This window comes from Mus caroli, chromosome 1, assembly GCF_900094665.2.
Source record: "Mus caroli chromosome 1, CAROLI_EIJ_v1.1, whole genome shotgun sequence".
NCBI lineage: Eukaryota > Metazoa > Chordata > Mammalia > Rodentia > Muridae > Mus > Mus caroli.
Genome location: NC_034570.1, coordinates 83729149 through 83741998, shown reverse-complemented (window position 1 = coordinate 83741998; position 12850 = coordinate 83729149). Strand labels below are relative to the sequence as shown.

The following is a 12850-nucleotide window of genomic DNA, read 5'->3' as shown; positions in this document are numbered from 1 at the left end:
ACCTCTAAAACGCTACTGTGTGGTACCCTGAGGTTAGCACCTTTCTCACAGTGCAGGCAGGCTGCTCTCCAGCACTGTGTACACTGACAGGCACTAGTGTCATTTCTTCCACTGAAGCATTCTTGTGAGGAAGTCCTATCTGTGATGCTAGCACTGCCTTGGTCAGCTGCTGGGCACCAGCCCAATGACAGCAACACTGGCAGAGGGTTAAGTCACAGCTTTCCCTAGACTCTGGGAGGAGGATGCCAAGGCTCCTGGGCAAGTCCTAAACCTAAACCACCGGAGGGAGTACTACCATTCGCCTTTTTAGATGTTGTCCTTCCTGCTCTGTTCCTCTAGGTATGTGGCTGCCAGCAGAGACCATCCTCATGGCTAATTGGCACAATTCCTGATACCAAATGGGGAACAAAACTGATCTTGTTTGCACACTAAACCCAGAAGATGACAGGCAGGAAGACTGGCAGTTAAGTGTGAATGCTAGGCAGGCAGTGAGTAAAACCAGACATGCATTTATTTTGCATTAGATTTCACTGGTTCAGATGTCTAAAGCCAGAATAAGCCCACCTGTCTCTCCAGGGCTGACCCTGAAGTGCAGTACCCTGATTATGGCGTATGCTGCAGCTATGAAACTCCCCCACTTGGAACCACTGGCAAATTGGAAGACAGTCATAGTGGAGTTGTGGCAGAGTCAGAGACTGGGCTGACTCCCCAGGCAGGATGGCAATGACAGAGTCCGTTAAGGAGCCCTGGCTCATGCTATGACCATGGCAGAATCATCCACCAGCCTTGCTTAGAGAGCCCTAGCCTGCTGTGTCTGGGTAGCAATCGAGGGAAGCCTCCCTGCCTTTGGTTCTGATGGTCCAGGTGTAGGTTCTAAGGCTCTAAGACATCCACATGCAGACCTGAAGGAAGAGCTGCTGTCTAGGAGCCAGACTCCTGCTGCGTCTGGAGAAACTGAATTATGTGCCTAGCATGGTCTCTTTGTATTTCTCTTCAGTAGTTTCTTGACTCAATGTCTTTGTGTTTGCTCTATACAATGAATACAAAGTAAATAAGAATAGAAAAAATAATTAAAGCATCAAATTGTACAAATTACAAATCTGTTCCAAAATATACTTACATTAAATAAAATACGCATTTCGGTAAGATCTACAGTGAATGACTGCATTCTGGGAAGCTTCACATCTAGGTAGGGTCAGCGTTCGTGGAAGAAGCTAAGAGAGTGTGCATCCAATCACAGTTTATAGCGGGTTTCTTATTGCCAACCTGCCAGTCACACGGAACAAGTCATTACATCACCTGTGCAGGACACCGAGTGTTGGGGGAAAGGAAGCAAGCGCTATATCCTCAGTGGTGAGTTCATTACAACTTCGGAGGGATTCCACCAGACAGCCTAGACAGTAGTTTCAGTAAACATGTTAAGGGAAGCAGACAACTCTCTCCAGGCCCAGACACACTTTCTTGCTGTATTATGTTGTTCGCCACCTATAGTGGGCAGTCAGGAGGGTCTTCTTCAGGACAGCATGGTCGCAGGACTGGGACAATCCCAAGGGGCTGACAGGGAGTATGAGGATGGGGAGGAGGGCTACCTCGAGCTGTTTCACATCAGAGACAACTGTGACAAAGTCCTCAGACCTGCGATCTCTCCTCTTATCATCTGGCATAGCGTTTGATGTATTCATCCACTTTGTCCCTAAAATCTTCCTGCGGAGGGAGAGGACACAGCAGAGTGAGAGAGAACAAAGTGACACTTCAGGAACATAGCAAAACTCCAAAGTGAAGGACCCTATGGAGAAACCTGGCTTCCTGTCACCAATGGCCCACCTCTCCATGACTGCAGTGCAAACTGTGCAGGAGGCAGTACAGTGGAAACGCTAAGAGCCGCTCACCCACACAGGACTGCTCTGGTTTTCTGCAGGAGACCCTGGTGCAAAGTCATTCCAGGTGCATCTCCCTCAGCGCTCCATCCCTCCCTTCCCTTCCCTGAGGTTCTGATGCTTCATTTATGGACCTATATCCTGCTTAGACACAGGCCCCGGAGTATAGTCACAGTGCACTGTGATGGCAACACTTACACTGCTTCGGGAGGCTTGGGTATTTGATTAATAGGCTTTTTCTCAGAAGCACCTCATACCCATCTGAAGTAGGTAAGACAGAAAATGTTTGATATACAAAACAAAGCTCTGCCCCCTGCACGTGCAAAATGATGGCCAGAGTCAGGCCCTCAGCAGGCACATCAGAAAAAAAAAAAAAAAAAAAAAAGAAAAAAAAAACACAACAACAACAACAAAAAATTCAATCTTCTGAGAATGGCTCAAAAATAAGAGCAAACTATTCAGAAGCACAAAGCAAGCAAGCATACTCTGCAACACTTGATCTGCCTACAAGTTTCCCAGGCAGTATATACAGGCTCAGGGGTTGTGTCCATTGAGCCTCAAAGATAAACAATCAGCCCACAATTCACACTAAGGATATACAGTATCTCGGATGCAGTAATCTGCCTGTAGGAGCAAATCAAATACTTCAGGATGTAGTTGTGTTGACTGACTACTGTGGGGAACCTGAATGATCAAAGACAACCACCCAGGAGGGAACATATGGACTGATCAGAAAGAAAAAGAAAGACTAAGCGTAAAATGTGGCCTGATGTTACTCATTTTCCTTCTCTACCTCTGTACCACTGTGGTGGAGTTTTGCTGTTTTGTTTTGCAGTGCTAGACAAGTGCTCTTAAGATTTAACTTAGCCGGGTGTTGGTGGCGCATGCCTTTAATCCCAGCACTCGGGAGGCAGAGGCAGGCGGATTTCTGAGTTCGAGGCCAGCCTGGTCTACAGAGTGAGTTCCAGGACAGCCAAAGTACACAGAGAAATCCTGTCTCAAAAAACCAAAAAAAAAAAAAAAAAAAAAGATTTAACTTAAGATCACAAAGCTATACCCCCAGCCATCCCTTACTGTTAATGAAGTAATGAAATGGTCACCTGGCATCCACCACTGAAACCTCACTTACCAGCTGAAACCCCTACGAACTTTTACCTAGCATGCCTACCTAGAAGCAGCCCATTTGTCAGCTCACCTTGTCCCGCAAATGATGTTCTGCAGCTTCAATATTCAGTGGATCATCAAAATTCAAGAGATCCTTTAAAAGAGAGCAACTCATAATGAGTGTGGGAAAGAATCTCATACACTGTAGCAAATCTTCTCTTCGAAAAGTCTTAGTGCACCAGAGCTGGCAGAGCAGCTTCCAAGAGCTCCAAGCACTCCATGTCCCTTACTGCAGAGTGCTTAGCAGGGGTGACTTTCAAAATGGTGAATGAGGGTTCAGTAAAAGGTAAGTGTGTGTTCACACATGAATATCCCCCCACTCTGGGGAAACTGGAGATAATAGTAATCACATTAATTTGAAGCTATCTGATAACTAGTGAATGACAATCATCTTAAAAAGATTTATTTTTATTTTCTATGTATAAGTGTTTTGCTTGCATGTATGTAGGTGTAGTGTGTGTGTGTGTGTGTGTCTGTGTGTGTCTGTGTGTGTGTATGTAAGCCAGAAGAAGGAACTCAAGTTACAGGAAGTTGTGAGCTGCCATGTAGGTGCTGGAAATAGAACCTGGGTCCTCTAGAAAAGCAGCCAGTGCTTTTAACCACTGAGTCACCTCTCTGGCCTTGAGTCACCATTCTTTGGAAGGTGGGGGTGGGGTAGTTGAGACAGGATCTCTCTGTGTAGTCCTGGTTCTCCTGGAACTTCCTCTGTAGACCAGGCTGGCTCCAAACTTAAGAGCTCTGCCTGTCTCTGCATCCCAAGTGCTGGAATTAGGGTGTGTGCCAGCACTGCCAGCTAGAGCAACCATTCTGTTTGTTGTTGGAGACAGGATTTCTTATTGGGACCTGGAACTCACTGATTAGGTGAGGCTGGATAACCAGCGAACCTCCAGCGATCCTGCCATCTGCAGTGCTGGAATCATAGGCACAAACCTGTGCCTAGCTTCTTTATATCAGTTCTTGAAATTGAACTTGGGCCCTCATGCTTGTACAAAGCATTTCCCTGACTCAGGTATCTCTCCAGTTCTACTGTTTCCTTTCTTGCAGTATTTATGATCATGCATTTTCACAGTTAATGCATGTATATACATGGTTACAGGACAATTTTTAGGAAGTGGTAGGTTTTGGGGATTTAACTTAAGATTATCATCAGGCTACATCATTAAACCGGCTCTTCCTTTCTTTTACTTTTGGAGACAGTATCTCTGTAGTCCCGGCTAGTGTGGAACTTACTAGACATACATACATCAGGCTGGCCTCAAACTCAGAGCTCCATCTGCTTCTGTAGCCCCAGTGCTGAGAATTAAGCCTACCACACCCAGCCCCATTTCCTTTTAAAAGCATTCACTTCTCTAATTTCCTGTCCCCTCTGGGTACAAAGTTTCTCTTTTGACCTTGCCTGATTGGTCTTATTCCTTTCTGACTTCTCTTCAAATGCACTAACTCAAAAATCCAAAGGGAACAATATCTGGTGTCCCCAAACTCAGGGGAGCAGACTTTTTCTGTTGGGGCCCAAAAGCCCCTGGCATCTCAGTTTCTATCTTGTCCCTGGGCCATCATCTACTGACTAACACTCTTTTGTTTCTTCCACCATCTTGCTTCTGTTCGTAATTGACATTTTATGATAGCAGGCTTTCTGGACCTTTTATATCGAGGACATTCCTTTCCAGACTTTTTACAATGAGGACATTTTACAGTGGGGACATTCCATTTACATTATTGTGTAACTAAGAGATAATACTGGTTTGGCCCATGCACCTTTGTGGTTTGTAGCTTTTTAAGCCCTTTGTTTCCCTAGAGTAAACTGAGACTTAAATAGAATTTTTTTTCTTGTCTCCTTCCTTTGCATTTCCTGATCCCAAATTTGTCGTTGTTGCTCCCTTCCCCGAAACCTGTTGCTTAAGTCCTGAAGGTCAGGTCATCTTTCCACCTCTTCATGTACACCCAAGCTCAGCACAGAGGCTACAGCTGACCTGCCCAATTCTTGTAAAAAATTAGCCCAGATATACTGTTCATATAATTATTGCTTCTCAAAGGACACCTGAAAAGGCCTTGTTGCAGAGACTACCATATTCCTCTGCAGTACTGTGTTCCTAGTGAGAAAAAAAAAACATATACAGCTGTGAATGTTAATTCCAGCACTTAGGAAGTTGACCAGGAGGAATGGCATTAGTCCATGGATTCCCTGGACTACGTAGTGGGCTAAGGCCTACAAAACAGGACCTTGGTTCAATTCCCAGCACCTACATGGTGGCTTACAACCACCTATAACTTCAGTCCGATGGCCTTTTCTGGCCTTTGTGAACACCAGCCACATATGCAGTGCACAAACTCAGACATAGGCAAAACACCCAAAGACAATAAATCTATTTAAGAAGACAGTGAAGCCCAGTTGTGAATGAGACTCAGCCTCCAGGAATACAAACACTGTGTTATTTCACCAGAAAAGCCATCTGAGTGGTATAGGTGACTTCACAGGAATCAGGGAGAACCTGAAATGCCTGTGAATCCTGGCTTCTCTGAGGCACGTGCTGCCCAGAAACACAACACTGGGCAGGGCCTCACAGATTAGTAGCAGTTCTGCTGTTTTTTTGTTTCTCTGACCATTAAAAACAAGCATGTTGTGCCCCACAAGACAGGAGGAGCAGGTATGCTCTAGAAGATAGAATCCTCCAAATGTCTCTAAAGCCTCCTAAGGCTCTTGCATCAGTACAACATCTGGTCATAAAGAATGGAAATGAAGGCTAGCTTCTAAGACCCATGGTCTTTAAGGCTGTGTTTCAAGTCAGCAGCCAGAAAAATCAAGAAGAGGGTGGATGGGCAGTTAATAATATACTTACGGTAAATAAAGAGTTTAATCCCCAAACAACATCCTGAAAAAAGAAAGAAAACAATTCTCAGGCTCCAATCCACTAAGAGTCTTTTCAACATATAACCAAGAAATATGCATTACAGACTATCAAAACATGTGTCACACTGTTTTCCTCAAGACAAATAAGTGCACTTTCAAGTTTAACTTCTAACCAACTTCCTGTCTTCCCTGCTCAGACAGACGCAGGGACCATGAGCCACAGACCACACATGTATGCTCGACCTGTTGCTACACAGACTAGACTTTTGATATTCACCTCACAACAAAGCCTGTTCTTTTGTGACATTACCACCTTTTGGGATTCTCAGATAAATTACTCCACTACACCTTTTTAACCTTCTCTAGTTACTTAAGAATTAAGGTAGACTCACATTTCTAAGATCATTAATTCCCACTACACCATTGTTTCTCTGTGCTCAGATATCTGACTGTCAGATGGGAGCCATGATGCTCCCAAACACCTCCTCTACCTGATTCTTCACCCCCACTCTTGTTCCTTTAAGCTGATTCTCAGGGACATCCCACCTATTTGTCCTGTCACATGTGACCTGGTGTGAGCTGGAGGTGAAGATAAGCACTAAGCCTGAAGGAAGGCAGTAGACATTTGATCCCCAAACAGGAGAGACTGCAGAGGAAATGGCAGCTATGCCAGAGACTTGTAGGAGCAGTGTCATGAGTGGAGAACTGGGGGGAACTGCCTTCTAGGTAGTGGGACAAGCTGGCAGAGCTAAATCCTAAGAAAAGGACACAGGGAAAGGCTGGGCAGAAGGCTGTGTGGTTCATGTGTCAAGAGAGCTCAGTTGGGGAGGAATAGAGCACAACTGCATGAGTCTGCATATTCTGACAGTAGACTCTTCTCTCCTATGGTGCCTATTCAGCAATAATCTACCTATCATCACGTCACAGACCTTCTGACCAGGAAGTAACTATACACACTGCAGCTCTTCCACACACCCAGAAAGACTCAAGACAGCCCTGTTGAGTGAGTAAGATCGAGAGTCTTTTTCTTGTGGTTCTGAAACCTGCAGTTTGATTCTCGAATGATACGGTGCTGGTCAGCAAGGACTCTCATCCCAATTAGAACTGGCTAAGCAATACTGGGTAGAGCAGCCTTAGAAGGTATGTGGTTGTCAGAGGAGGAGCAAGGGTGTACGTTTTACAGGAGGATGGTTGCCTGAGGTCTATGGGAGGAATGCTCTCACCTTTAATGTTCTAGTGGGAGCCCAGCCAGTGCCATCAATTGAATGTTCTCTTAGTAAACTGGAAGAGAGAAACACGTGTTAATGAGGAGCCGCAGCTCTGCTGCAAGTCTCTATCCACAATAAAGGAAGGAATTCCATCTGTGAAACCTGTCTCTTCTTGGCTGCCCAATCTCCTGTGCTGGCCTCCTGAGAATAGTCCTCTTCTTCAAAGCTGTAGTTCAGTTACAATGTCTATTATTTTGTTTATTGACTATGTATACACTATTCATTCTTCACGTGAAATTCCTAAGCAAAAGTAATTTTTTTTTTTCTTTTTTAAGACAGGGACTCTTAGAGTCCTTGCTTGCCTGAAACTTCTATATATTCCAGTCTAGCTCAAACTTGCTATATATTCCAGTCTAGCTCAAACTTGCTATATATTCCAGTCTAGCTCAAACTTGTGGTAATTCTCCTCTATCTGCCTCAAGTACTTGTATTACAGGTATGTGTCATCGCACCCACCAGAAAAGTATTATTAAAACAGTATACACACGTGTTGACTAAAAGCCAGGAAACAGGGAAGTAACAGCAACAACAATTGTAGAAAGAATGACTGAGGATTGGAGCCTATAATTCATGTGTCAGGCATAATCCAAACATAATTCCCTCAACAGGAGGACTACTTTATCTGTGAGAGAATGATGCATTTGCCCAAAGTCTGTTACTATCTGCAGCTGCCACCCACCCAATGCCCCTCACGGTGCTCCTGCATGTTTCTTGGTTGCCAGTGGGTTGAGCACCTTACAGGCTGGCTGCTGAGTGGTGTCCTCCTGTGCCCACACTCCTTTGTGCAGTGTCAAGTGCTTAGCTTTTTCAAAATGAGTGACTATTTACATACAATGATAGTAAATAGTCTAGAGATCTTCTTTTTCAATTTTGTGTTTATGGTTTGTTATTTGTTGTTACAGGGTGTTTGTTTTTGTTTTGATACAGGGTCTCACTATGAAGCCATAACTGGCCTAGAACTCAGAGATCCTCTTGCTTCTACCTGCTAAGTGCTGAGATTAAAAAGCATGCACCACCATGCCTGACAGTATTTTAAGGCTTTGGTATAGGTTGACGGCACTAACTGAATTTCTCAGACAAAAAAGAGCAGAGAGAGAGGCATGCAGGTATAGCTCCTTACGAAGTCACTAATGCTGACTAAGGAGACTGGAGAAACAGAGGAGCCCTAAGAATACCCTCAGGTCCCAGCACATTATATGAACATGAGAAGCCTGCTTCCTAGGGTAGCTGAACATGAGGCAGTGCTGTGATAGCCTGTCCAAGTCCTACTGTCAGAGAGGATCTGCATCAAATGCAGCTGGCACAGACCAGACACCCATCACTAACATCCTTATAGTACTAGAAAGTGGGGGACAGGACAAACAGAAAAACAAAAGTCAAATGCTTTGTCTACTATGAAAGAAGCCCTCCATTTTCTTCTCCAGCTCTTTTCCTTGGAGAGCAGTAACCTTTCAGGGAGAGCTGGAACTGCTAGGCCTTGACCTGTGCCACTGTGAAGGCAGGACATAGTTTACAGCTGACACCACAGAGAACCTGCCTGCTCTGAAAGGGCCAGTATGCAAAGTATCCTTAGTGAAGGTACCTGAGATGCTGAAGTCAGGCTCCTGTAGTTTTCCCTCCTGGGTTTTACTAACTGCAGGTTAGCTAACATCAGTGGTAACATCATTGGGACTATGGTTGCTCCCTAATGGAGGAGGAGACAGAGAGCATCAACTGCACAGTGAGGACTACCAGGGCCTGACAATGGTGGGCAATAGAGGATGTGTTCCAAAAGTAGTTGTATCAGCTTGGCGCGGGCATTTCTGAATTTGTAGCCAAACAAGATCTCCTTACAAAAGTGAATTTGAAGAGGTTCACACATGCACAGGCAGAAGAGAGGTAGAAACTCACCTTAGACATATTTCCCCCGTTTCTGTGATGTTGGGGTGCCAGATTTTAGTCAAGCATTTCACCTTGGGAGGCTGTAAGAGAGAGAGAGGTGGAGGGAGTCACAAAGCTCCCTAGTCCCTATCAGCAATGTGTGGTCTTTCTACACCCCAGTGAGTCACCAAACACATGGCCTGTCCTATGGAACTAGAGAACAGAATAGCAGGTGGTAGTGTATGCACACATAAATATTTGCAACAGACATGGAGATAGACAGACAGACAGACAGACAGACACATACACCACCTCCCAGTCTAAAACTCCAACCTGGAGTCCAAATTGCTATGCCCAAATCACAGATCCACAGCTGAACATTACTGCTCCATACAGAACCCTTGGTCAGATGTGTTTGTAGACACTAGTGCTAAATAGTTTCCCAGACCAGGGTTAGTATACTTTATTCTTTCATTTATTAACATGTGTATGTGCACATGAATGTATATGCACATTTATGTGCATGTGTAGTGCTGGATTCCTCAGAGGTGGAGTTACATTCCACAACTTAGACCATAGTTCCACAACAGCTCATGTCACCAGAGCTCATGGCTCTGCCATGTTGCAAAGATGGTGTTTGCCCCTTCTCTACTGAATCCCTATAAATCTACTTCCTATTTACCCATCTGTCTAGCTACTTAAAATTTTTATCACTTCAACTCTCTATATATCACCTTACTTCCCTACTGATCTAGCCTCAAAAACAAGTCATGTGACAGCCTCTAGTATAATTTAGTATATGGTCTTTAAGGAGCTAACATATAGGTATAGATTATTACCTAAAATTCTAAAATCATTGGTCCCTGGAATTTTGGTATTATAACATAAATAGAATCAGTCTTTTTTTTTTTGTTTGTTTTGTTTTGTTTTAATTTTTAATATTTTTATTACCTATTTTCCTCAATTACATTTCCAATGCTATCCCAAAAGTCCCCCATAGCGCCCCCCACTTCCCTACCCACCCATTCCCATTCTTTTGGCCCTGGCATTCCCCTATATTGGGGCATATAAAGTTTGCAAGTCCAATGGGCCTCTCTTTCCATTGATGGCCGACTAGGCCATCTTTCGATACATATGCAGCTAGAGACAAGAGCTCCGGGTTTCTGGTTAGTACATCATGTTGTTCCNACAATAGGGTTGCAGATCCCTTTAGCTCCTTGGGTACTTTCTCTAGCTTCTNCATTGGGAGCCCTGTGATACATCCAATAGCTGACTGTGAACATCCACTCCTGTGTTTGCTAGGCCCCGGCATCGTCTCACAAGCTATATTTGGGTCCTTTCAGCAAAATCTTGCTAGTGTATGCAATGGTGTCAGCGTTTAGAAGCTGCTTATGGGAAGGATCCCTGGATACGGCAGTCTCTAAATGGTCCATCCTTTCATCACAGCTCCAAACTTTGTCTCTGTAACTCCTTCCCTGGGTGTTTTGTTCCCAATTCTAAGAAGGGGCACAGTGTCCACACTTTGGTCTTCATTCTTCTTGAGTTTCATGCGTTTAGCAAATTGTATCTTATATCTTGGGTATCCTAAGTTTTGGGCTAATATCCACTTATCAGTGAATACATATTGTGTGAGTTCTTTTGTGATTGTGTTACTTCACTCAAGATGATGCCCTCCAGGTCCATCCATTTGGCTAGGAATTTCATAAATTCATTCTTTTTAATAGCTGAGTAGTACTCCATTGTGTAAATGTACCATAATTTCTGTATCCATTCCTCTGTTGAGGGACATCTGGGTTCTTTCCAGCTTCTGGCTATTATAAATAGGGCTGCTATGAACATAGTGGAGCATGTGTCTTTTTTACCGGTTGGGACATCTTCTGGATATATGCCCAGGAGAGGTATTGCTGGATCCTCCGGTAGTACTATGTCCAATTTTCTGAGGAACCGCCAGACTGATTTCCAGAGTGGTTGTACAAGCTTGCAATCCCACCAACAATGGAGGAGTGTTCCTCTTTCTCCACATCCTCGCCAGCATCTGCTATCACCTGAATTTTTGATCTTAGCCATTCTGACTGGAGAATCAGTCTTAAAAACATGATTCACCATTTTAAAATCTTACATAAAAAATACAGGCAGAACATCTGCATGAAGAGCACCTGTCAGACAAATGAGTTTCTGTACTGAAATTTTCATACTGCTGCCAAGGCCACAAGACAAACACGGGTTTGCATGGGAAGCATGGCTCCCAAGGTAGTGCCCCCATGTCTCTCTCTTGCCTTGCCCCTGGTGTGTGTATGTATGTATGTACATACATGTGTGTATACACACACACACACACATGTACCCTCAGAGAAAAAGGGCAGAACATGGCTCCCAAAGCAGTGTCCCCCATGTCTCTCTCTATGCCTTGCCCCTGTGTGTGTGTGTGTGTGTGTGTGTGTGTGTGTGTGTTTGTGTGTGTGTGTGTGCAGACAGGGAGGTTTGCAGGCTACTCACCACCATGTTGTAGGCATCGGGAACTTCAGTTTCAAACTGAAATTTTCCACCCTGGTAGTAACCCTCATCTATTAAAAACACAAAACAAAACAAAAAAATCTTTAAATAAAAAAAAAAAAAGGAAACAAAAGCAAACATGAAGTTAGGATACGGCAAACACAGATTGAAGAGGTTAACACTAGGACCAGAGTACCCAGGTTCCTTCAGCAAAGCTGCACAGTGCAGAGCCTTGTCCTGCCAACACTGCCACCATCACCACCTGCTCCAGGGCAGAGGCGCCCTCAGAGAAAAAGGGCAGGGCATCTTTCAGGATGGCTGGCTTTCTTCAGGGCACTATAGTCACTGTGTCCCCTCTTAACCATCCCCTGCCTTGTGTGAGTTACCTCTTTACAGGACAGCTTCCAGATTCCCTACGAGGATGCTATTTCTGTGGGAAAGCTGATGAGATCTGACTGCTGTTTCCCCAGCACCTATGTAAAACTTCCAGTCATGCTTAACCAACAGCCCTCCCCTGCTGGATGGCTCAGGGCTTAGGAGCAGGCACAGTGGGGGAACTGGAGAAGTCTACCCCTCTGCCTCAGTGAGTGTATGGTGAGATTCCTTAGGAAATTGGTGGGGCAAAAACCTACAAGGATGTCCAGGCTTCTTCAGGTCTGCTAACACCATAGCACAGTCTCTCTTGCCTAAGCCAGGTTCAAGAAGGAACTGAAGGGGCTGCTGCCAGCAGAGGTGCTGCAGCCTCTTAGTCTCACTGTGGTTTGACTAGCACTGTCTTCATCTTTACAGCTACAACACTAAGGCCAACTGCTTCAACTTTCTACATAAATCAGATACATAAAGCAAGTTTTATCAGTAAATATATCATTACTAAAAGCAGGCTTCTTTAAGAATTTAGAGGCTACAGGCTGGTAAAATGGCTCAGCAAGCAAAGGTGCTTGCTTCCAACCTGAGGACCTGAGTTCAATCTCCAGGACCCACAAGGTGGACAGAACCAATTTCTGCAAGTTATCCCTTGACTTCCACCCATGAATTGTTGCATACATACATACAAAAATAAATGAATAAAGAAAAGAACTTTGAGGCTGTGCCAGCATTATGTTATCCATAGCCATTCCTGGATGGTAGCATTCATACTCTGGTAATCTCATAAGACTAAGCACTAAGTGTGCTTTACGACACAATCCTTGCTCAATGCCAGTAAGGCTGAAATAACTCAGTTTACTGGTTATTTATACTTCTTCCATAAGAACTGTGTCCAGCTCTTACTAGCAAGACAAATTTCTCTCTCTCTCTCTCTCTCTCTCTCTCTCTCTCTCTCTCTCTCTCTCTCTCTCTCT

At 44.4% G+C, this 12850-nt stretch overlaps 1 protein-coding gene across 5 annotated transcripts in view; it reads right to left on the bottom strand.

The window, feature by feature from the left end:
• Window positions 1–488: 488 nt before the first annotated feature.
• Ube2f (ubiquitin conjugating enzyme E2 F (putative)) overlaps window positions 489–12850 on the bottom strand; it is a 36082-nt gene continuing 23720 nt past the window's right edge. For all 5 annotated transcript variants that reach the window (XM_021159119.2, XM_021159116.2, XM_021159125.2 and 2 more), the window contains 6 exons: window positions 11514–11581; window positions 9048–9118; window positions 7113–7170; window positions 5879–5911; window positions 3073–3135; window positions 489–1704 (listed from right to left, as the gene is read on the bottom strand). In XM_021159119.2, the coding sequence (XP_021014778.1) occupies window positions 1654–1704; window positions 3073–3135; window positions 5879–5911; window positions 7113–7170; window positions 9048–9118; window positions 11514–11581 (344 nt within the window). In that variant the 3' untranslated portion in view covers window positions 489–1653. The remainder of the gene's footprint in view (window positions 1705–3072; window positions 3136–5878; window positions 5912–7112; window positions 7171–9047; window positions 9119–11513; window positions 11582–12850) is intronic.